The sequence below is a fragment of the Sus scrofa genome, chromosome 15 (genome assembly GCF_000003025.6).
Source record: "Sus scrofa isolate TJ Tabasco breed Duroc chromosome 15, Sscrofa11.1, whole genome shotgun sequence".
Lineage (NCBI taxonomy): Eukaryota > Metazoa > Chordata > Mammalia > Artiodactyla > Suidae > Sus > Sus scrofa.
In genome coordinates, this window is record NC_010457.5 from 93,679,781 (window position 1) to 93,706,954 (window position 27,174).

Consider the following 27,174-nt stretch of genomic DNA (forward strand, 5'->3'; position numbering starts at 1 on the left):
CCTCTTAGATTTTGTTTTTATTTAAAAAGTTATTTTACAATCTTTATTGTCTTAATAGTGGACTCAACTACAGAACAATACCCTGATTCTAATGCTGAGGTAGCTAATAATCAGGAAGTCAGGAATAAATTGAGAATTCAGAGGTATTGGAAAGGGCCCTATAGAAGCAGGAGGATGTAGGTAGAACACAAGAGTCTGAAAAACACCTACAAAAAGACTAGAGAAAGAAGGGATCAAAACATAGGGGCCGAAAAGTAAAACAGGCTTATCTCTGCATTTCCACTTCCACTAACTTCTAGACTATGTCTTTCCATTTTAAAGACAAAAATAATAGAAATTAGCCTTTTAAGACGTATAAGAGCTTTCTTTGAAATACTAAGAAAGTTTGAATTGTTCAGAAATAACAATAAGGAAAGGACTTTATGAGAGTGATGCTGAAGAAAATGTTCATTTTGAGAGCAAGTCTAGAAAAACAAATGAAAAGAGAGGAGAAATTATTTCTGCCAAAATTAGAAAAATGAGCCTTCTCTTGTTCCACAATACTTTATATGGGATTAAACATTCTAGTGTCAGGTCCTGATAACACATTTATCTAATGATTCTATGATACTTCTTATTTTGGAAATAAGCTACAAATATAAATATTTGTTGCTTTGTTCACATGGGTTTTGAATAAATCGATTTATGTGGAGTGATAGTCTTAATAAATTGGATTTTCATAAAATTCAAGTACTCAGATTCAGAGGAGAATTAGTTTAACTTCTCATCTGTTACTCATCACTTAATACTTGGTAGACATGCCTCATCACTTTTACAGGATGCCATTACCACAGAGGCAGTCACAGCATTTTTCCCACCATCACGTCATCTGCATAATTTGCCTCATACAGAGTTTTAAGAAAGCCTCAATAATTATTTAGGGGTTAACATGAATGAAAGAATAAAATAAAAACCAGTATTATATAATCAAGCACAAATGTTATTTATATAACCTTACTCTGTTCTCATATTTCTTCCTTTTTTTATGGCCACACCCACAGCATATGGAAGTTCCTACACCAGTGAATGAATCTGAGCTGCAGCTGCGACCTATGCCACAGTTGTGGCAACACCTGCTGAATCTTTTAATCCACTGTGCTACGTGGGAGAAAGAACCTGCACCTCTGCAGTGACTGGAGCTGCTGCAGTTGGATTCTTAACCCACTGCGCCATAGCAGGAACTTTTGTTCTCATATTTCTGTTGGCACTTAATAATAAATGACAGTCATGAAGATAATAGCACACGACTAGAGTGTGCTAAATTGACAGCTGCTATAAGTATGTCCTTCTCCCAGGTGTCCCACACCACCTTTGGAAAAAGACAGTAAACTGTACAACAGCCTGAGCATTGTCCCTCACTAAATTGAGTGATTATTAACCAAATTAAATTGATTACATCAGGGCAGTTCTCACTGTCAGTTTTTTTTTTCCTTTACTTCACAGATTGTTTATCCATCTGTCTACCTACCTACTCACTTATCCATCTAGTTTGAGGCCTATACTCAAGCTTTTAAGTTTCATTTTTTCTTTCAGTTGTAAATTTAATGTTACCTGGTGTTAGCAGTCCTTCTCCTTTGACATATTCAAATCTAAATAATTTCACAGTATTTATGTCAAATAAGACAAATTTATGGTATTGCCCTCTGAGCCAAAAAAATGTAAAGGTAACCAGGCCCTCCTCTTGATAGTATCACTTTCATTTACCATGAAGATATGGCATTTGCTTTATCTGATTACCTGATTATCACTTTACTGAAGTTTCATGCACGCAAAGGCAAAGAATTTAAATTTGCTGGTAATCTGTCTAATATCTGCTATGAAATCTGTGATGGCTGCCCATTTCCATTCTTGATTCCTGTGCTCTTTCCATCTGGATAAGACCAAAGCAACTGCCATAATTTTCAACTTTACCAGAAAACTGAAAGCACTTCCAAGGAAATGGAAATTTCTTCACTTCAGTGGGATTACCTATGTCCAGATGACAATTGACTAAGCTGGCTGAGCTGAACCAGGGTCATGGCTATACCCCAATACCCCAATATTGTCCTCTGGAGTGTAAGGCTTGTCTCTGGGAGTAGGGAGAGAAAGGGAGTTGACGTTTGTTAGGGACAGTGTTCAATTAATTCTTTTAATTAAATCTACTTCCCAATCAGTGGGAGTGGAACCATAATTCCACTGATGCAGAACTAATACCCTCCTTTCTTTCCTTCCTTCCTTCCTTCTTCCTTCTCTTCCTTTCCTTCCTTCAATTAGATATTTATTGCACTTCTAATATATGTAAGGTATATCCTAAGTGCTGTGATAAATGCAAGTAATACAAAGGTCACTATGACGCAGTCTCAATCCCTAAGGGATTCACAACCTTCTAGAAGAAATATATATAACAAAAATTAGCAAAGTAAAATATAAGTAACTGTAATCTATAATCAAAGTAGCTAAACTTTGCTCATATATTTATAATTGTATGGTACTTCATACTTGACAAAAGGCTTTCAAACACTTCAAAGCACAGTCCTATGGACAGTATTAGAATAAAAAAAAAATACAAAAATGCAACTATGCAAAGTAAAACTTACCTTTCTTCCTCTACCTATAAAAAGAAAAGAACAAATACATTATTTTATGCAGAAACAGGTACTGAGAATCTCCTAAATATTTATTTTTAGCAATTTGTGTGTGTGTGTGTGTGTAGCCAGAATTTAATTTAAGCACCTTTTCTTACCACCATCAGGTAGAACTCAAAAGTTGTTTTGGATCAATATTTCCACAAAAGGCAAAATAATGCATCCCTTTGGAAAATTCTGATGTTATTTGAATATTCTTCACATCCTTTATATTGCATTTAAAATCCATCAAATTATAAAATTAACTATTAAAAGTATAATTATCTTTAATCATGTCTATTTTTGTTTTCTATAGTTTGTTGAGTAGGTTATTCATTCACATGGTTAAAAAACCAACACAAAAATATACTAATAAAGGTATACAATTACACAGTGAAAAATCTCCTTCCATCTTGTCCCCTTTCTTCTGTTTCCCCACATTTCACTTATTAGAGGTCACTATTACTGATTTTCCTATTATTAATCTTCCTATCCAAGAATAATAGAACATTACATTTGTTAAAGTCATCATTTTAATTAGTAGTGTTTTAAAGTTTTCTTCAAAGAGATCCTGAACATTTTGTGTTAAGTTTATCCTTAGCCATTCTATCCTCTATATTGCTATTAAAAATGAGGTATTTTTTAATTGCCATTATTTATGCTATTAGGTAATTATATACAGTAAATCTACTAATTTGTTAATTTTATACTGCATTATCTTACTAAATTGTTTCATTTTGTTTTTTTACTTCATTCCCTCAGATTTTGTAAGTAAACAATTATGTTTTCTGTAAATTGATCATTTTACCCCCCTCTTTTCTAATTTCTAAGCCGCTAATTTCTTTTTCTTGTTTAATTGTTTAATCAGGTACATTCAATAATGCTAAATTGTGTCATTAAAATGGACATCTATGTTCTATCTCTGAGTTTAAAGAGAATGTATCTAATTATTATTAAACATAGTAAAGCTTCTAAGCTGAAATGTAAATATTTTGTCATGTTAATGAAATGTTATTACTAAGTATCTTCATCAAGAATATATATTCACCTTTGCCAAATATTTTCAATTATGGAGAAAAGCATATGCTCTTTAATACATCTGTTAAGATGACAGCTTTCCTAATGTTGAATTATTCTTTTACTTAAGGAATAATTTCTCTTTCATGGCTATTCTTTTAATGTGCTAATAAATTTAATATTTTATTTGTTTTTAAACAAATATTTATAAGATTACTCTAGTTTTCTTTTTTGTGCAATCTTTGCCACATTTTGCTCTCAAGAATATACTGCCTTCACAATAAAACACTGGAAGTTTGCCTTCTCATTGCATGTCCTAGAAGAGCTTAAAAAGCATTAAAACTGTTGGAGTTCCCACTGCGGCTCAGTGGTTAATGAACTCGACTTGTATCCAGGTTCCATCCCTGCCCTTGCTCAGTGGGTTAAGGATCTGGCATTGCCATAAGCTGTGGTGTAGGTTGCAGATGCTGCTCAGATCCTGTGTTGCTGTGGCTGTGGCATAAGCCGGCAGCTGTAGCTCCAATTTGACCCCTAGCCTGGGAACCTCCATATGCTGTGGGTGCGGCCTTAAAAAGACAAAAAGAAAGCATTAAAGTTGTCTGTTTTGTAATGGTTTAGCACAACTGTGAAATCATCTGCTACTTTTTAGAGGTCTATCTGTTTTACAAATTTTTCTATTTTTTTCTAGGAAAATTAGCATGCTCACTTTCTCTTACCAGGGACAGTTTTAGCAGTTTATATTTTCCTAGGAAGGTATCCATGCCATATAAGTTTTCAAATTTATCAGTGTAAAGTTGTGCAAAGAAGCCTTTCATTATTCTTTTACGTTCTTTGTTTTCATTTGGTCATTTTCCTATTACCATTTCTTATTTTATGGGTAATTTATTTTGTTGATTTCTTATAGAACTGTCTTTTTAAATTTGCATGTTATTGCTACTATATTTCAGTTTTCTCAGTTTTAAACTTCTGTTTTTTCTCTATGAATTTCTTCTGCTAATTTTCAGTTTATTTTGTTGTTCTTTTGATATGGATGTTAAACGCACATATTTTTATTCTTTTTCATTTTTTAAGAATATAGCTGTATTTTTCATTTTTAAAAAAAAATGTTTCACAATGTTTTCAAGAATATATGTATTGTTTGGGATGTTAGTCCTTCTGATGCTTAAGAAGATTTATATATTGACTTCACTATCATTATACTTTTACATTACTTTTAGATATTTATTTACTTAGACAGTTTTTATTAGCTCCATTAAAATGAGAAGTGATAAAAAATTACAGTGCTTCCTACTTCTTCTCTTCCCCCTATGCTTTCTTCCAGCACTCAATTTAAGACAAGGAAATGCCCTTTCTTAATATTTATTTCTGTAGTGTTAAATGTGCTACCAATATTCTTTAACTTCTACCTCTTAAAAGTGAGGAATTAACAAACTCAATTCTACTTCATTCCTTATTGTCGTCTCCTTTCATTATATATTAGTTGTACTATTTCTCTATTGCAGATTCAATAACATTTACATTCCCGTCTGTCACCCTAAATTGCACTTTTGTTTTAGTCCCCTTCTAGAGTTAAATGTATCAGTGCTCACATCAGTTCTTTGACAGTTACCCCAACTAACTCTTGGTCTTTGTCTGTCCCATTGTAGTTTCCCTAAGAAATTTATGGAAACATTCTCAGAGTTCCTGTGTGTTTTGTTGTTTTCTCTATAATTTTTATACTTGAAGGGCAGAACAGATTTTTAAACTTTGGTCCCACATATTTCTTTCCTTGAGAAACATGCAGCTATTATTCTGCTCTCTTATGGCACTGAATGGAGAAATCTGTGACTAATCTGAATAGTTTTTCTCCCTAAAATTTACAATTTTCTTTTTCATTGATTTTTCAAAGGGTTCTTTCTTTTTCTTTAAAGATTAATAACTTTACTAATATGTGAGTCTATACTGAGTCCTCTATGTCAATTTTTTAAACATTTGGTGTCCATTTTCAATATCAAAATGAAAGTTTAATTTTACTTCAGAAAAGTTTTCTTGGATTATATCATTATTTGTTCTTATCCACTGCATTTATTTCTTCTTTGGGATTCTTCTTAAGGACCATCCTTTACCTATCTTCTATATTATTTTCTTTCAAATCATTTTCACTTGTTAATTCTCTCATTTCTATTTCTACATGCCATACTATATTTTTTGCAGTATCAGTTCTCCTTGTGCATATTCTTATTTCACCTTTATTTTCCTAAGATAATTTCCTTTTCCTTCGATTTTTTTTACTCATCATTCCCTCTTTGTATTTCTAAATTATGACATTATTTCTTAGAGACAATTACTTCATTAAGTTTTATTTAGCTTATGGTAAAATGGTTGATCAGAATTTTTACCTTTTCAGTGATAATATATTTACTGGTGTGTTCTTTATATCATAAATGTAGCTAAACTGTGCTACTTTTTCCCTTATAGTATCTTTCTATCAACGCTGTTGTCAGCTCTTTTTTTATTACTTTTATTCATTTTGGAATAAATTGAGCTTTCCTAAACTGGCTATTTACAGTAAGTTGTGTATTTCATTCTTTTTTTTTTTTTTTTTTTTTTATTTGCTACCATTGTTCCAACATGCTCTTCATTTATCCCCACAGGTTTAATTTTGTTTTACTCCTGGAGATTCTGTGCAGATTGTATCTACTTCAGGTTAGCCCTTCAGTGTCTTGTTTTTAATTTTTCCCATTGTATCTTCCTTATAAAAGGCTAAAAATTAAACCTTGGCATTTACTCCAGGAAAGCTGTTACTGTTGAATAATATCCAAGAGGATAACTGATAAATTACTACCTGATGCTTCCATGGAAATACTTTTGATTACTTCACTGTATTTGTTGTTATTTGCAATGAAATTGGGGGAAAAAACAAATCCTTGACACTGTCTTGACAAGAATGCACACAAGTCTCCATTCATGACTACTAAAACAGATAATCTAAAAGTTTAATATTAATCTTATCTGGTTCACAAAAACACATAAATAGGAACTATACAATCTATGTTAAGTGCAGACACTTTTATCTAAAAAAAAAAAAAACCTTAGAAATCAATCATTTATATCATTCTTTTCTCCAGGAAATTGATTCCATTCTCTTGACTTTCTTAGCCAACAGTAAAGCATTCTGCATTTATGAGCCAATGTAGTAGAGAGTGCTGTGACACTAAATAACATAAGAAATAATTATTCCATTACCAAGTGCAAAGTTGGCACCAGGGAAGATAAATGTGTTTTAGATCTCCTCTTAGATATTAATGGACTTCATAGAAAACCAACAAATATCTTGGAGTCACCTGGCATGGATAGGGTTACAAATGACCACTTAAGTGGTACAAGGAATTTTCAAATTAGATATAACCACCTAAAATGCAGCCGAAAAAAAAAATCCCCTGGCTTTTAAGAAGGTAGGAAATGCGTTTATTTTCATTGCTGTTAGATAAAATGGGTGAGTGAAATTATTAACCCCAAAGACCAATGAATAGTGTCTTAATTATTCTCTTGGGTTGCTGAATTCTGGGAGCAAAAAATACTATAAACATAAAGATGAATCATTGGACCAATTCTGAGTTGGCCCTAAGCAATCTTACCAATATTGGTATTGCCACCTCCAGTTGTATGCGGACAGACAGGACAGCATTCCCCAGGGGGAGTTATGGGGTCAGCACATTCAAGCACATCCTGGCACTGTATCTTGTCACAAAGAATGGCACCATTGTCACAGACACAGATCTGGCAAGGGGCAGGTTTCCAAATGTCCCTGTTTAAGTACATCTGACCATTCTGAGTGCAGGCTATTTCTTCACCATATCCTTCTAGAATAAGAAAAAAAAAAAAGAAAGAAAGACAAAAGGAGGTTAGTAATCTTGAAATTTCAGAATCTGGGAAATATTTAAGAAGGTGAATCATTTTGTGGGTTCTAAAAAAACTCTGGGTAAGCAGTGACCTCCAAAGGAGGCAAAACACAGATGAACTTACTTCATTTAGCATTTAAAGACAAAGCATCTAATTCACAATTAAATTATTATGATACTTATATCCTAGCATGATAGGGTAAGGAAAAAATGCGATGAAAAGCAAGTATACTTAATCAGAAAATGCTTTTCAAAATAATTTTTGAAGATAAAAATAACCAAACATGATAAGATTATGTTTCAAGGATAAAAATAAGCTATTTGTAAAAGGAGGGGGGAAAAGAGGTCTAAAGAGAATACATTATTTCAGTGATTGGTCAACCCTATGTGACTGTCAACAGACTACAAACTCAGTAAATTCCTCAACAACAGAAAACAATAGGTATTTGTGTACCATGAAGAAAAACTTAAATTAGTTTTAAAAATTAAGATAGAAAAACATGGTTGGACCTAGAAATTATCATGCTAAGTGAAGTTAGTCAATGAGACACCAACATCAGATGCTATCATTTACATGTGGAATCTAAAAAAAAGGACACAATGAACTTCTTTGCAGAACAGACACCAACTCACAGACTTTGAAAAACTTATGGTTTCCAAATGAGACAGGTCGTGGGGTCAGGGGGATGTGCTGGGGGTTGGGGATGGAAATGCTATAAAATGGGGCTGTGATGATCACTGTACAACTATAAATGTAATAAAATTCATTAATTTTTTTTTAAAAAAAACATTAAGGTAGAAAAGAATAATGGTGACCCATTTCATGGAGTGGATTTCCATTAAACATCCTAAACTAAAGGTGCTCCCTAAACTGTAATGGAAATTCAAAGCTTATACAGGCAATGCATTCATTATCTTTGCATCAAAATTAACTAAGGAAAGTCATGACCAAAACAGTATGGAAAGATATTACATAACATCTGCCAAATACTTTTCTACATTTAGATAAAAATTAACACAAATTTGGAAAATATATATGTACATTTATATACATAGTAATAGTAATTCTATTATACAGTTATCATAAAATGAACACAAACATTACATCTTTAACTTTGTGATTCTTAAGAAACAAAACTACAGTATTTTAAAATACAATGTGGATCATATAATCCTTGCTTAATTGCTTCAGGAGCTTTCAAACTACTTAAGTTCAAAGCTCCTTTTTAAAGCCAAAGGCCCTCCCTCCCAGTCCATGTACAACTTGATCTTTTTGCCTGGAATACCTTTCCCTCCCTCAACTCAGAGGCTGATAGCTCACAGCTCACTATTATGTTTTGCTTAATTGCCACCTGCCCCCACAATTCTTCTCTGATTATCCTGTAAAAAGACTTCCTTTATGCAATTGATATGCTTCACAGAACTCTTTAAAGAGTTCATTCATTCATCCATCCATTCATTCATTTTGTTTTATATACAAGGTAATTAAATATTTACTAAAGTGAAACAGCTAGGCAAAAATTTCTGCCTTCATAAGACTTAGCACTATTAGTATGTATTTATTTTTACTTGTTTATTTTCTTATTTCTATCACTAGACAATAAATCTTATGAAGGTAATAACTAGTGTTTCTTGTTCATCATTTGTATTTCTAAAGCTTGACCTCATACTATGCATAGAGCTGATATTCAGCAAATACTTGTTCAATGGATATGAACGAATGAACCTAAATTATGGTTCACCAACTTAATTGCACCAGAATTAACTTTGTACTTTACAATTAGTTTATGAAATAAATTTATAATGTTAATGTAGAAAACTATAGATGAAAATGGTCTCAGTTTAGAGTCAAGACATTAGTCCAAACATCCATCTGCTTAACTTTAGAAAGTTTTTCTTGTATAACATTCTTCTCACTGCTCTATGGAATATTTTGCTTCACATATTTAGTCTTTCATCACAGATATTTGATAAATGGAAAACTGTTTTCAGACATGACAACACATTCTGGCTTGTGTGTTACTCAAAAGAAGAGCACATGGATAATTCAAAAAGATACATGCACCTGAATATTCACTGCAGCACTATTTACAATAGTCAAGACATGGAGGTAACCTAAGTGTCCATCAATAGATGAATGGATAAAAAGATGTGGTATATATACACTGGAATATTACTCAGCCATAAAAACAATGAAATAATGTCATTTGCAGCCTCATGGATGGATGTAAAGATTATCATATAAGTGAAGGAAGCCAGGCAAAGACAAGTATTACATGATATTTCTTATATGTGGATTTAAAAAAAAATGATACAAATTGACTTATATACAAAACCAAAACAGATACACAGACACAGAAAGCAGACTTATGGTTACCAAAGGTAAGGTGGGAAGGGATAAATTAGGAGTTTGGGATTAACATATACATAAAATACTATATATTAAAATACATAATAAATAAGAACGTACTGTATAGCACAGGGAACTATACTCAATATTTTGTAATAACTTATAATGGAAAAGAATATGTAAAGAATACACACACACACACACACACACACACACACAACTGAACCGCTTTGCTGTACACCTGAAACTAACACAACATTGTAAATCAACTATATTTTTTTAAAAAAATAAGAGCATGAAGTTTCTAATCTGTTTCATCTTCATCAAAAGATGCTTATCACATAATACATGGGTAATCAAGAAAACAATATTGGCTCTACCTATCTAGTATTACTATAGGCATTTTAAACTAAGGAGAAAATAGGAGTTCCCATTGTGGCTTACTGGGTTAAGAACCTGACATAGCATTCATGAGGATGCAGGTTTGATCCCTGACCTCCCTTAGTGAGTTAAGGTTCCAGGGTTGCTGCAAGCTGTGGAATAGGTTGCAGATGCAGCTTGGATCTGGTGTTGCTGTGGCTGTGGTGTAGGCCTCAGTTGCAGCTCTGATTTGACCCCTAGCCTGGGAATTTCTGTATGCTGCAGGTGTGGCCATAAAAAGAATAAATAAATAAGTAAATACATAAATACATAAATACATAAATAATCTTGTTTTCATATGATTCTCTATAGAAATATTTTGAAAAAATAAGAAATTTGTAGTCAAATAAGCAGCATTACTTTCAGATAAAAAAAAAATCACTTTGAAATAATGCAGTTCCATGGTGAATATGTCCACAAAACACAACCTATACAGAAATGGACTTATACCCACAGTCCATTGAACTATCCCATTAAGTAAATAAAGGATAACTTTGTTCATTAAATTTTATGATTGAGAAAGGAATACCCAGCCACAAGTGCTGAATATCATTTTGGTTGAAAATGAGATACAACACAACTTCAATTAGTTTGCTTCTCCCTTCCCACACCCTGGAGGCAAAAGTGTTCACATGTATTTACTGCAGGTTATGTGAGTATGTGCCTACAACTGTACATGCAAAATATTGAAAGTATATGTTTTCTGCTCTCAAAAATACACACTATCATTGTGAAATAGATCTCAATTTCACCAATAAAACAACTGTATATGGGGAAATAGAGAATATAAAAAAAACAAAAACAAGATGATATACAATAATACTGTCAATTAAATATCATTAAAATGTGTGAGAGACTCTTTAGGGGTAAATTATCCTGTAATCTATGGTTCCTTCAGGATTGGAATAAAAAGACATTCTCTCAGTCTTGTGTTAATTCATAGGTCAGTTTCTTCCTGCAAGTTTAAGACAGCATGACCTCAATCCAAGGAGCAAAGAAGTAGGCCACTATATTACTTGCTTTAAATGATAATGTTAAAAGTTACTTTTATACTCTGAACCATCACTGGTCCTTTTCTCCCTGAGAATTTATAATTAAATTTAAGATGATGTGGAAAGTTAGTTGGAATGCTTTTAAATAGCAAGGAGATGAAAAACCACATTTGCTGCTAAACTCTGCCTTCTCTTCCCCCACACAGAATCCATGCACATCACAGAGGGCACAGAAACTCAGTGAACTCTCATTGTTTTGAGTCTGAATGAAAGACATGTACAAAGAAATGCTGGGTAGAAAATACAGGGTGGCTTGCAGTTCTCAAGTTTGTACATGGTAGTTGGGTACATTATGATTAGGCTGTCTCTTCTGTTTTCTACATAGATGTTTATTTAAATGAAAAGAAAAGTAAAATAGGAAACAAAATTGTAGCCAATTTGCAGTGAAGTTGTCATGACATAATTATTTTATGAATGACAATATTATTAAAAAATAATTAAGTAAGAATTTTCATATGACATTCTGAGACAGTCAATACTGTCCTTTCCTAATTCCTCTATAGCAATCATAAAATTAACACAGGCTGACATTAACCTTTATCAAAGGCCTAGAATTTTAAAAATACTTCTTATAAAATCTAAAAAAGTATTCCAAAACCAAAATATTATGACATTTGTATTTTTTTCTACTTATGTTTCTTTAACTTTCCTAAAATTGAGGAGGACTAGTAGCTATCTGATAGTACTGCCATTATTTTGTCATCTTCCATGGTATTGTAACTTTCAAAAATTTTATCTTCTAAACCACATGATTCTTTCACTCTTACCAAACGTTCCAACAAATTGATCCAATCCATTGCAAAAATCATTACCACAAACATCTTGGCACTGATATCTTAGAGAAAAGAGATGTATTTTATCTGGCCATGTTTTGTTTGAGAGTAATTCAGGTGTCCTGTGTTTCTCATATATCCTCATAGATCTGTCTTCTCACAGTTTGTGCTTTTAAATTTAGTTGTAAGTATTCAGTCCTTAATCACTAGATGGCAGACCAAATCCACCATCTTGTTATAGTAGCCATTTAGAAACTCAGTCGTCAGACCTGCTATGTGACAACTATGGGCCACACCCCAGGGCTACACTCCTTTATTATAATTACAGTTGTATAAAAATGTTTGCATAGAAATGGACTTACTGAAATCTTTGACTGTCCAAGAGAGACGTGATTCTATTTTTAATACTAAATTACTGGAGTCTACAGAAAAAATTTGAAAAACACATAAAATAAATGCCCTCTAAGCCTATTAACTAGAGATCTTCCTTGCAGAAATGTGTTCGAAGATCAGAGAAATTTTTAATCTCTTATTTAGACAAGTGTTTGTTCAGATCATTTTCTCTCACTGGACTGTGAGCTCCATACATGTGTTCATCTCAGTAGCCTTCACACCCATGTCATATAATTAGTCTTTGATAAGTATATTTGCTATGTGGATAAATGTTTGAGTACAGGACTAGTTCACAAGGAAGGAAGGACTAGTTCATTTATGTGCTTATTAAAAAGACAGAATGAAGCCCTCTTTCCTCCTTTCCTAAACTTGCCAGAGAGGATGTGCACTTAAGACCCCAATTTGAATGAAAGGGAAAGGGTGGTTCTTGCTAAGTGTGTCCTTGACATCTAGACCTTTGTATGGCCAGAAAGGAGGAAGACTGTTTCAGTCACTGTGGCTGTTATTTTGAAAAAAGTCTTCATAAAGTTATAGTAGCCCATCAGTCTTCCTGGCCTAGTTGGTCTAGGTTCTTTTTGGGATTATAAAAGTCTGTGTTAACATTATTTAAAGTTTCTCTAACTGTGAAAGTTTTCAAAGGATTAGAATCATGGCAAGGTCAGCTGATGCACTCATGAAGTAGTCAGAAAATGCTTTATGGAACAAGGGAGGCAGCAGCAGAGCAGACCCACCGGCCCCCTCTGGACCAAACCACAGATTCTACCTTTCCTAATGCACAGCAGAGCTCCAGCTGCTGGTTTCAGTTCCAGAGAATCTTCCAAGGAAATCCCTCCCTTCCTTCTGCTCTCAGGCTCTGTTTATTGTCATAAAGGACAGACAAAGAGGTTAGAGGATTCAGTTCTTTCTTTAGACCCTTCTGACTGAATGCCAACAATTCCACATTCATCATTTCTCTTTCCTTATATGATCCCCAACATTTCAAAAATTAGATACATATGAAGCCACCAGGGATAGCTGAGGGGGTTCTGTTTTATGCTTTGACAATATTTTCCCACCTCAGCCTCTGGGTCTGTGAGGAGAGTGGGTGGGTAGATGAGTATGGAGAAGGCCTGAGAAGTTTTCCATCTTTTGTTTTTTTAATCCACTTATAGACTTGTACTTTCCTACGAGCTCTCCAAATTTAAATCTCTTTTTAGGATGCTTCTTCAAATTATTACTTCTTTGTGTCCTTCTCTATTTTTTTTTGTACCAACTAAACAAGAGCAACCATTCAATGATAATTTGAGCTGAGTTAAATTTCTGTTCCAAGAAGGCCAATCATATTTTATATTCTAAAGCAATAAAATAACAATTCATTTTTAAAACCTATCTTGAAATCTGAGAAAGTAAAAAGAAGGCAACTCACATATAGTATTTCAGTGATGTATGCAAATAAAATGAGATTAGGTAAATTACAAAGGTAGTTCCTTCAATGCAACTATAGAATGTGTCTCAATCTCATATGCAAAGACTTTTCAGCTAACTAGTAAAACTGCTATTTTTCCTTTACTTAAAATGGAAAAAATAAAAAGGAAAAATCTTTTTTTATATTAGGTACTACTTAAGTTTCTTTCCATGTATCATTGGGAAATCTAAATGACTGTGGCCAAAATGTGAAACTAAAACTACACATAACGCACATGTAAATTCTCTTCTACAATTTTGTCTGGAAAACCAACTTTCAGTCTGTTAATCCATTTAACACAGTTGTTTTTTTTTCTCCAAGTACATGGCTCAAACTATTGATTAGCTGTAAAAACACCACAAAGAGAATTGGGCCTGTCTTATATTGAATGCATTAGAAATTTCAGGAGTAAATTCTATAGAAAATCCCTATTCTCAAATATTAATCCTAAATTAATAATTAAGTGTGGTCTGTGTTATTCCAAATGTGTCTGCCTGGCTAAATGCATGAAAGGATTTGAATTTTTTGAATGCAGCCAGTCTACTTAATCTCTCCCCAGCAATGACGTTGCATGAAATAAAGAAGAGAATAAAAATCTGCCTAGCTATATATATCTACTTCAAATGGGTAATATCATAGCTTTTCTGTAGTCTGGAGATAAATTAAGTAAGAAAAAATTCTGAGCAATATATAGTTCCCAAAGTTCAGATTTCCTTCATCTCCCTCAAGTCTTATCTCAAATGTTATCTTCTTCATGAAGCCTACTTTGACCGTCTTACAAAAAATCGAGAATACCACACACACACACACACACACACACATACACATACACACACCCATAATACCCCCCGTCTACCCATTCCTATTCTTTTTTCCTTTAATGTGGTATTTAGCACTTTTGAACCCACTATATTATTGTATTTTTGTCTAATTTTTATCTCCTCGTGATAGAATTATAGATTTATAAGTCAGATATAATTTATTCTGGCTTGTCCATTGATACATCCTGATATCTTAGAATAGTAGTCAGAATGATAGTGAATGCTTATTAAATATTTGTTGTAAAAATTTGTTGAATATTGCATTAGCACTTTAGATGGTGGAGTTGTTTTGTAATTGTAGAGTTATTACATAACTAAAAAGGTTATTGTTATAAAAGAATATTTAGTATGAGATATTCAAGTAAGTATAAGATTAAATAGTGTATATGATAAGGCATTTTTACAATCAAGTTAACTCTGTATCCTACGACTTTTTTGCAGTTGCATTTTGCTTTATTTTCCTATCTTTTCTGATACAGAATAGGCTTCTAGAGAAAATCTAGACATCATTCTAGTCAGTTTATTCCTTCTAAATCATTCTTTATTGACTTATTCTTTGTTCACTGCCCTTATCCTAAGTTGAACTTGCATTTACAATGAAATAAACATTCCACAGTTCTCAATGGCTCTTTGATCTCATTCATTTTACTGATTCTAAAATATTTTTTTAAGTGTCTCAAGGAATTTGAAGGAGTTATCTCTTTCAGCACTATTTTCTGGAGTGGGGGTGGGAGGAGCACTAGCGTTTTTATCCTAATGGCATAATTTCTGAGTTTATCCACCTGTGTATATTTAGAGACTTGAACCCATAGTACCCAACTTTGTCCTCATCTACCTAGACTTAATTTATGTCTATTTTGTGGCTATTAAAAATTAGGAGGTTATTTCTCTGAAGAATAGAAATTCTACCTTTCTTTCTGGCACTCCCCTACCAAATCACTTCCAAATTCTTTAAAAAGACTAACGCCGTTATTTTAGAATATAAATCCATCTCTTTACCTTCGTGTTCAGCTTACCTTCTATAATGCACATTAATGACTATACAGAAACCATCTTATTTAAAGGCCAAGCCTCAATGTGCATTGAATTCCAACAGTGGACAAATGCCCCAGTAATATTCAGGAAAAGAAAGAAAAGCTGCTGCCTCTACTGGAAAGTTATATTAATAACTTTCTAGATGCACGACAAAGTTATTCACGGGGGAAATTCTGTGCTTGTAGGGAGAACAATAGACAAGAAAATCAAAGATAGAAGGAGGAGGAGAAAGAAGAGGAGGAGAAAGTGGGAGAGACAGAGGGAGAGGGAGGAGGAGAGGCTAAGAAGATCAGCCACCAAGACAGCCATTCTCTCCTCCCCTTATATCTTTACTACATTGAAAAGGAATATTTTCAAGTTTCTTTAGCAAAATACAGAACTAAAACTGGGGCTATTTCATTATCCTGTGGTTAGATAAGAAAAATACAAAAAGAAAAAAAATGAAATCCATGATTTTGACCTGTAAAGCCATGTGCTTCTGTGCAGTTATTATCCTCAACAGGTAAATGAATGGGGAAGAAATGAAAACATCCTTATGTGTTGGAGTTCCCGTCATGGTGCAGTGGAAACTAATCTGACTAGGAACCATGAGGTTGCATGTTCGATTCCTAGCCTCACTCAGTGGGTTAAGGATCTGGCGTTGCCGTGAGCTGTGGTGTAGGTCACAGACATGGCTCTGATCTGGTATTGCTGTGGCTCTGGCGTAGGCCGGCAGCTACAGCTTGATTAGACCCCTAGCCTGGGAACCTCCCTATGCCGTGGGTGTGGCCCTAAAAGGACAAAAAGCCAAAAAAAAAAAAAAAAAAAACCTTATGTGGAGGAAATATGAACATGGACAAGTTTTATTAGAATTTCAAAAGTGTTAAGTTATTAATAATTATTCAATATTGTTCCTTTTAGTTTTGTTTAAATTCCAAACTTTATCATTACTATTTAATTTCTTAAAACAGGGTGACTATAAAGAAAATATAAAGGAAAGGAACACACATTATTTTCTTAAAACATCTGTAGGAAGATTTAGAGTTTTCAAAAAACTTGTCATTATTTGTTCAATCCCAAATAGCTATGGAACACTTGTTTTGTACTAACGCATCGGTTAGCAGGTGTTGAGATCAGAAGAGAAGAATGTAGAACATTTGCTAACCTGTGGAGGGTAGGATTTTGGTTGTATAAAAAGGACAGATTAACTAGGTTTGTTTGGTTTAACAAAGCAAAATGTGCCTCAGTTTCTTTACTCATTAACCTATAGGAAAAGGTAGAACAGGGAGCTTTCACTTAGGTGAAATGAAATATAATAGCACGTCGCACATAAATTCGCCTTAAATTCCTGCTGAAAGTTTGTCCAAATAAATTAGTCAACCTAGAAAAAGGAATGGTGGCATTATTTAATCCATTTAGTCAATACTTATTTATCCAGAAAGTTTTACTGAATACTTGTCTAGTATAAGAACATAGTTTAGGTCATAGAATGAGACATTTGGAGTCCAGCTTTCTTGCCAAAAATGATCGAAATATACAGAAGCTGCAAAAGGTAATGAAACTTTCTTATATGAGAAAAAAATAAGTTTACAATTTAAGAAAAAACAAGAAATAATAAGTTTAAAAATTAAAAATAAATTTAATAAGAAAAAAATAACAAATGTGTATTTCAATAGTTCATCTGGAAACTATGCATATACAGTGAAATTTTTATAAACTTAATTCTCTTTTCTCATTAACCTATATGAGTCCTGGGCCCTTCTGAATTATTGCTTCTTAGCCTGGAAACCTTTCTCTGTGTTTTGAGGGATCTTTGCCTAATGCTATTTATTTTAATTAGCTAGAACTAATTCTCAGAAACAAAAACCTGAGGGCTTTCTAAAGTTCCAAGCAAAAACAATCTTCAATCATTTGGGGGGAAGAAGTTATGTTTATAAAAGCAGACTTCAAAAATGCTAAGAGTAAAAGGAATACAGAATTCCAAATAGCATTAATTTAAGAGTAGACTGATCATCTACTGACTTTCCTTCAATGTCTTATTTGTAAGAAAATGTATCTCAGACTCTAGGACAGTCTGAATGCATATCAGTGAGAGAGTAGAAACCCATAATTCACACCATCCAATGATCCCCCACAGTACAGCAGCCCCCCTTGTGATAATATAGTTTATTTAACAAATATTTATTATCTGTTACGTTGCTAAGCATTGGGAATACAGAGGTAAGGTAATGAATTCCTCCCCATCCTCAAGAAGCTCACAGACTAGGGAAGGAACCAGGGAACCAGTCCAGCAATAGACTATTAGAACAAAGTCTTTAAGAATAAAACTAGAAGCAAACCCACGTTGTTGTGAGAATATATAGGAGGGGCACTTCACCTAGGCTAGAGGTCAGAGAAATCAAAATGGTTCTGTAATGTCTTTATTTCCTTCCTTTAACTTAATAGCCCTTTAGTTTTTTTTTTTTTTTTTGAAGTTATAAAACTAAGATCCAAAATGGTTTCTTCCAAAAATTAGCTTCCAAGCTGTATAATACTGTCACTCCTGGCTCATTGCTGGTACCTGGCAATGAACTCCTTCTTTCTGCCAACTGGCTGAGATGGATATGAAGGAGCATGGGCATTTCCTCTCATTCTTCACTTCCTATTTTCATGTCTTTGGCATTTATTCTCTTGCCTAAGGATGAAACAGCAGCACTCTTGTTTCTAAACCTCCTGATGCCTCCATAGGTGGGTGCCTTAGAAGGGAGCAGGGATGCAGTTCATCAGTCATGGAGGTATAGAAGCCAGGACAGTGTGGACAGCAACACGGGAGGAATCGGTTACCACTGATGACTAAGTCTGGCAACACTGTGATGAACTATAAATGCATTTTTCCAGGTCCAATTCTACAGCCATTTGGAAATTCAGTAAAGTTGAATTTAAATACCATTCCTCAAATTCAGATACAGAATTCTAGGTTACACTGCCTTCACACTTTAGGAAGTCAAAAATTGTGTTGTATAACATTTAGCTTGAAAGACAATAAGTTTCATCCTCAGATGCCAGTTTATAATTTAGAAAATTTAGAAAAAAAGTTATCAAATATCTGAGCTAGAAGTTCACTAATTTTATACTCAAAAAATCCACTCATATCCATTTTCATAGATTACATAATGATCTATCAAGAGTCTACTCAGTGTTTGACCATATTCCATGATATAAAAGTAAGAGACACATAAGCTACTCCAGAATTTTTAGTTGAGGAAATAAGAAGGAAGTTTATTAAAATCACGCTTTTAACAAATATTTACTATGGATTATCTAAATATAAATTATCTTCTATTCAGTTATTTCTCCAATGAGGACACATAGTCAAGGAAGCACACTGTTTATATAAGACACTAGGTTTGAAGAATTATAGATAAGAAATCTGAAAAGATGGGATAACATTGAGGTGAAATTTTCTGAGGAGAAGTGACTAGAAGTGGGGTCTAAAGTAGGTCTTAAAAAATGCCAGGTATTTGAGATGGTGGAAGAAAACTCTGCCTGAGACGGGAGCAGGAACCTCTTAAAAGAGGCTCGGAGAAGAAGGCAAACATGTCGTATCAGGAGGGAACAGTTCCACTTACTAAAAAAAAAAAAAAAGAGGTGATGTGAATTCTTGGTAAGTGCGAAGGTAAAACAGTGACTGACGCACAGAGTGTGTCCAGTAAGTAAATGAATAAATGAATAAATAGAAGAAGGTCTAGTAAGTAAATGAATAAGTGAATAAATAGGAGAATGTACAAGTAGCTTTCAGGAACATTAACAATAGAACTGAAGATGAATTGGAAGCACATGAGACTAAAGGTCACTCGTTTAAGATGCAATACTGTAGTTAGGAGAAATAGCTGTTCTAGAAATGAAGAGGGGTAAAAGCATAAGACATCGGATAGATAAATCTGATTAACTATGGGTTTAACTATGGGTGGGATGAGGTATTAGAAAAATTAAAAAATAACTTTTGAGGTTCAGGAATGAATGGAAGAGCTAACATCTATTGAATATAGTTGTGGGCTGTACTGTGTACTCCACTAAAAGAAGTTGACCTGGAAATAAGTCCTTTGAAGATGTAATTATTTAAGATAAGGTCTTACTAGAATAGGGTTGGTCCTTAATCCAAAATGACTGGTGTCCTTATTAAGAGAGAAGAGACCACACAAACACAGACACATGTGATAGAGGCAGAGCTTGGAGGGCTGCAGCTGCAGAGCAGAGAAAATCAAGGATTTCAGGCAACCATCACAACCTAGGAAGAGGCAAGGGAAGATTATTCCTCTACAGGTTTCAGGGAGATCATGGTCCTGCCAACACCTTGATTTTGGACTTCTAGCCTCCAGAACGGTGAGACCATACATTTCTGTTAAGCCACCCATTGTGTTCTAGTTTGTTATATGACAGCCCCAGGAAACTAATACAAATACCTACAGGAGATTGGTCTGGACATTGACTAAAATGAGTTTTGAAAGTTAAATAAATGTACTGGAGAAATTATAAACCTTATTTAAGGCATACTGGAATGAATATTAAGGAAGAATAGCCCAGTATAAATATTAATAGCCACTCTTTATTGTGTTGTAAGCACTATGCTAAGTTCCTATGAACATTTTATAGTTTTAATCCTTAAACCACCTTCACAGAGGCTTGGATCACAGAGTTGGTGAGTAGCAGAGCCAATATTTGAACAACCACACATTCCGAGCTACTGCATTCTAAGGTGGGCAGTTGGACTGCTACTTATAGAGAGTAAATAAAAGACAAGCTTGTATATAAAGGATTTAAAATTCACACTTTAATTGTAGATTTTGAATATGTGAGATTAGTAACTTGACAATCCATATGAAGGATGAAGAGCCAAAGGAGTCTGGATTAACTTGAAAGCAAAATTTAAAAGAGCAAAGCATGGTTTACCTTAGAGATAAGAAAAGGGAGAGATAATGCTCTTTTAAAAATGAGTTTGTTATCAAAGGGAAGCAAGTGAAACATACTAAGAATGTGAAGTCCATTCTTTCTTTCTATTCAGCTCCCAATTCTAAACGGTCAATATTTCATTTCCTGATGCTATGCTTGTTTAGCTACCAAATGTTACCATCCTAATATCCTGTGAAATTTCCCCCAGCTTTCCTGTGGCTTCACAGGATATTGATGGGAAAAACTAGCTCCATGACACAAATAAGGCTTCGGGCATTTTGATGAGTATGGATAGTAAATGACTGCATTCCAACTATTATTTAGTTTTTTTTAAAGACTGGTTTATAGGGCACAGGAAATGAAATTTTCCCCCAGAAAATTCAGCTTACATTGTATAAAGGTGATTCCCCTCATAGCAAACAACATACTTTATTCTATCTACTTTATTTAAACTAAAGAGGGTGATGCTAAAAAAGCTATTTGGGGAAATCCAATAAAATTCAACATAAAAAATACAATTTAAAGAAACCATCAACCACCTGCTTCTTATATTACACCTTATTCAGGTCTTCATTTCCTTTCATTTTGCTGAAGTCTGAAGGCGTCTTTACAGGAGTTGTTAACTGTTTTCCTTTTTTAAATAATCTTCTTGAAAGAGCTTTGAAAGTAGAAACTTCTTCCAAGACCCAATCTACAACCTCAATTTTTTCCTGTTTAACAACTATCAGTTCAGTCACAATCAATTCAGCTGGCATTAATGATACAGAAATAAAAGCAAATAATGGAATAGACACAATTGCTCATTTTGTTTTATAATAATAAAAGAGGGCATGTGACCTAATAAAATGAAAACCTGACCTATTTGCAACCTGATTTAATGGAAGATAATTGGGTGAATCTGAATGTTCTTATGATGTTAATAGAACAGTACTAAGATTTATTTACTGGAACATTTATGGCTAAATATCAAAAATAAAGACTGATGGGATTTATCATGTGCTCAGCCAAACTTTTCATTACTGGATCATATTATCAAACAGGATAATGAGACAACAAAGTGGTCTAGATACAAAAACAAACACACAAACAAACAAATAAAACATCCCTGCAGTATGTCTCCACCAACAAAACCTCTCTGGAGTTGCAGAGCTTCAACCACAGGGGAAAATGTCATTCTCAGCATCTTAATTGCCAAAGAGAATAGATTTAGAGGCATTATTTCATGCATGTCTACATTTACCAATGACTTCTCTGTGAGTTAAGAATTCTAAGGCACAGACAAAATCCTTCTCCATATACACACCAAATTGCATGTCCTGTACAGCAGAATTCATATATTCAACATCATTCTACCTCATCTCATAAAGTTAAGAGGCTTTTTATCTCTTATGGGCCCCCTAGGCTTTGAAGTTCTTAAACTGTCCATTAAGTAAATGAAGAGATTACCCAGGACTCACAGGAATACAAAACGTGCAGTGATAACCCTCTCTCAGACACAACCTTGTGCTACTTTATGCTAGCCCATGTATGATAATCTATAAACCCTACTATTTAGAGTATTCTAATGATACCAGAAATTTAAAAACTACTTCTTCTATGGTCTAGATTATACTTAGTTGTTGAGGATTAATTTAGCTCAACTTGAATCATTCAGTTTTTCAATCTTAAAAGTGAAATAATCTAACATATCTGTGAAAGAAAAAAGCTAATGTGACAATAAGATAGCAAATGTCAGTCAATATATGTGGATTTTTTACATGGTGTGTTTTGTGTGATGGAAAGGAACGATGGCAAAATTTCCTCAGTTATGACTATTAACACTACATTGATATCTTCTATTTTTAAAAATATTGGAATTATTTTAAAATAAAAAGATATTTTTCTTCCTTATTTGACAAAATCTATAACATTTTATTTCTTTCATGCTGCTAAACAAGGATTTCAAGAAAAGTGATATGGCACCAAGAGCACATCAAGTGGAATATTCTGCAGAATTTAAGAGGAAAGAGGAAATTAGCTCTTTGGCAGTTACACTAAAACCTCATAAAATCTTAAAACTCAGGTGGAATAAGTTATGTTTCTTAGTAAAGCATGTAAATAAAATAATATAAATCAAACCTAATTTCCCCTACAGAGGTAGTAGATAGAATTGCAGTAAAAAATGCATTTCAAAGGGCCTAACAACAGCAATGACAAAAATGACCATGTTCAATAAAATGAAATATATACAATTCAGTGTGCCACACAGGGGCCTTGAAAAGATCTTGGCAGAGTAAAGGAATGAAACAGAGTCTCCAAAGAAATATCCACAGAAACACTCCAAGGAATGCTAGGGCCTTGAGGAAATACCGCCTTTATCCATCCTATAAACATTGAGCACCTACTGCGTGCCATTTCTCCAGCAGGTACTAGATGAGAACAAAACAAAAGATACCATTCTAATTCCAAATAGCCATAGCCCAGTGAGGAAGACAGATAATTAAGCAATTAAAGTACCCTGGTAGAAATAAACATAGGATGCTAAGGGAGCACAGATGAGCATTGCTTCAGGCATTTTGTAGGCAGTACAGGTTAGTCTTTCTGGTGGAAGCTGGTTGTTAGGAGAGAATTGGGAAAGAAGTAGAATTTATCTCATAGCTATATGTAATTCACTATGGCTAGAAAGAAAAGAGGGAAAGAGAAGATAAAGAAAAGGGAATAGAAATTGAATGGTGGGTTAAAGGGATAGGGCTAGAAGAAATGGCACCTCTTTCTTGGCTCCAGCTTCAGGGTGAATAGGACTCTGCCAACTCAATTCAAGAGGAATAGGAATGGGGAATGAGAAAGCAAACTTGCAGCTCTAAATGATGAAATTTTCAGATAAATTTCAACTCTTAATCCAGTCATTGGGAACCCCTAAAACGCAAAGTGATTCGGGGGAATGGAAATTGAGGGATTGAAGAAAGCTAAACTTTTGGTTTTATTTTGCTTTTCTAATAATGGCACTAAATATTACTTATGTAACTTTCGGCAACTGATAACTTTTTTGGTCCTCAAATTTTTTCGTCTAAAAAATAGGGTAATATTAACCCCACCTCCCCTCCCCGCAAGATTGCTTTGGGAACTAAATAGATGTGAAAGTGCTTTGAAAAATCAATGTTATTCAAATGCAACCATTATTATTAGTTAGCACAGAGGTTCCAAGACCACATTTTTATGTATATCAAAAGCAAATTCACGCTCTCCTCTCTCTCTCCCTCGTAAGTACATATCAAAATCTGGCGTAGGTTAGGGGAGGAGAGAGAAATCCTTCATTACATTACATTCATATAGGGCTATGATCACAGTAGAGGAATCCTGTTTCTCCCACAAAGACCCTGAGGTCAAATATTCTGATTTGATCAGTCCTCTGATTTGTGCACATAAATAACATCACAAAACAGGAATGCATGCAGATTTCAAGAATAGCAGTGCTAAGGCATAGGGACGAGGGGAAAGTTGATTTCTGTAGGGCAAGAGTAATTTTTCTGAGTTGGCACATGATACAGGTCAAAGCTGTCGTAGGAGTTAACTGGGCCTGTTAATACCTCAATATCTGAGCTACCTTCCCACAGCAATACACCTGAGTTTAATGTAACCACAGTTAATTATATGGCACTTTGATAGGAGGCTTTTTAAGTTGTCGTGTGATATTCTGTAATTTCAGCCAATAGGACCCATACCTTGCCAGTTATGTTTTAAGTGGTATTGAGCCTGCAGGGATGGGAGGCAAATACGGTATCATCTTTCAGAGACATTTAAAGCTTTGGGTTATTTTCATGTCCATAGCTGATGACCTTTCAGTTTTTCCTTTAGTCAAAGATTTCACCCCAAATCAGTCTCATAAAAATTATATGTGTTTCGTGACTTCAAATGCTGTGTATCCCTCCAACTGAAAGGTTTCTTCTCAATTTTTTTTTTAACTTCAGCCCTTATTTTAAGTTGGTGCATCCGAAGCACTCAAAGAATTTTCTAAAAAATACCAATTCCTAGATATGATTTCTTGTGATTCTGATTTTGTTTTGCAACTAAAAATCAATATATTTTTAAGTGCTTTTCTGCTTTTTGATGCCAGATTTGGGAACAGTTACTACAGTCCTCTTCCAATGATGCACTACTTTCTTCAAATGGAAGAAATAACAGGAAAACTATTGTTCCTTAGTATAATCATTCCCATTTAAGGTGTTTCCTTCCTTATGTCCAAGTTGTTAGAAAAGAATATATTTTCTCCTTGCAATAACACAGATAAAAGCTAAATGACATTCCCCTTCGTAGATGATTTACCACAAAGAACTACCACTCAAATAACCACTCAATAACCTCACTCAATCTCACTCAATAACCATTTTTTTAAAAGTATAAACATCCTTAAATTTAAGTTGTCTTAATCATTATGACTCTTTGGAATTTTAATAATAAATCTCCCTTGAAAAGTATCCAATTGAGATCAGAACAGGGAGACTCTGGTATGAATGTAAGAAGCTGCAAAGCTCCCTAAGAATCCATTTGTGCCTTTATGGTCCACTAGTGAGTTGTTCCACTGGGTAGAATTCACAGACCAAAAAAGAAATCTCAAGGAAAACGTTTCACAGGGAGAATTTAACAAGAAAAAACAACAACTACCTTATAGAAAACAGATGGCTGACATTACTAAAGCTGGAAAGCTGTCAGCTGTGCCTTTGCCTATTTTCTGTGCTTTTATAAATTGGCAGGAAAAAAAAAATCCCTTACATTTTACCAAAAAAGGCCTAGCCCAATGATTTGCTAAAGATATCTGCAAATCCACATTTTGAATACGGAATATGTTAAAATGACTGAAGAATGACTTTTTAGTTCCTTTCATTTTGGAAGGTGATTCTGAGACATTCCTTAAATGCAAGATAGAGAAAAATGGAATAATCAAAATAATAGTTTATATGACAAATGTAACTTTTGTTTTCATCTTTTAAAACCCTCTTCTCTTTTTCATGAACCTCCTATTTCATAAATCACCTATTTAATCTCAAAATGGACAAATTTTATGGTCTAGGAAATTATTTTCAAGTTAGGAATCAAACAGGGACTTAACTGTACTTTGTGCAATCATTCAAATTTAATTTATGCTAAGACTTAAGAGGCTGGAGTATAATTTAGCCATTTATTAAACAAACATATTATATAGCTACATTATAGAATATACATACTGGGAGGTTTACAGTGATATAAAGTTCATTCCTCTGTGTGGCACAAACACTTCAGTTATTTTAAATTGTGTGCTTTTAATGGTTCTATCTATAGCAGCTATGAATTTTATGACCATAACTGACAAAGAAATATGAAAGAAATAAACATTTAACTAAAGTAAGATATCTATATTATGATATTCAAGAGATATTTTTGGCTATAGATTTAAAATACTTTTGCAGAGTTCCCATCATGGCTCAGTGGAAACGAATCTGACTAGCATCCATGAGGATGCAGGTTCTATCCCTGGCCTCACTCAGTGGGTTAAGGATCCAGTGTTGCCATGAGCTATGGTGTAGGTAGCTGTCACAGCTCGGATCTGGTGTTGCTGTGGCTGTGGTGTAGGCCAGGGGCTGCAGCTCTGACTTGATCCCCAGCCTGGGAACCTCCATGTGCCATGGGTGTGGCCCTAAAAAGACAAAAATACATACATACATACAATATTTTTCTCTCCTTATGTTTCTTCACTTCAATTTGACAAAAATGTATTTTCTGTCTTCTCTATGCCAGACAATTCCCTGGACACTGGTGGGATGCAGCGATGGACAACACAGGGCTGAATACTTTTACTTCTGAAAGGAACAGTCTCACCTGGCTTTGTATGATAATTTTCCTTCCTTTAATAATTCATGGCAGTATTTTGTAGATAGAATCTATGTGCGTAATTTGGACAAATTACTGCAAAACTTGTTCATCACAGAGATATTGTGGGAGGAGCTTCTATGTAAAAATGTTTGGTTTTCACTTATAAGAATAAGTGAAAAGAGATTAAATTTTGATTTTGAATTTTTAAAAATTAATTTACTCATTTATTTAACAATTATTTATTGAGTATCTAATATATGCTCAATTTCAAAAGGGCACTTACTTCTATAAAAAGCTGATCATAATCATCCCCAATTTTTGTTATACTACCTCTTAGACTACACTGAGGCAGAATATCTCTGTCTTATTCATTCAAGGTGATCCCTTGACATCTAACCAGGGGTATGAGCCATAGGGGGTGTTCATTGTAACTGCATGGTTAACTAAAAGGAAGAAATCAAATCAAAGGATTGCTACCATATTTAAATAGCCACTTTTGCTCTGAAAAGATTCCATATATATCTATCATTTCTTCAACAGGAATAAGTGTCCACTTCATTTTATAGATGAAGAAATATTCAGAGGATAAACCAGTCTACAATTTTAACTTTT

General features: G+C 33.9%; 1 protein-coding gene across 3 annotated transcripts in view; it reads right to left on the minus strand.

The window, feature by feature from the left end:
• COL5A2 (collagen type V alpha 2 chain) overlaps positions 1 to 27,174 on the minus strand; it is a 369,276-nt gene that overhangs the window by 67,925 nt on the left and 274,177 nt on the right. For all 3 annotated transcript variants that reach the window (XM_021074694.1, XM_021074695.1, NM_001105289.1), the window contains 2 exon segments: positions 7,277 to 7,501; positions 2,616 to 2,629 (listed from right to left, as the gene is read on the minus strand). In XM_021074694.1, coding sequence (XP_020930353.1) covers positions 2,616 to 2,629; positions 7,277 to 7,460 — 198 coding nt within the window. In that variant the 5' untranslated portion in view covers positions 7,461 to 7,501.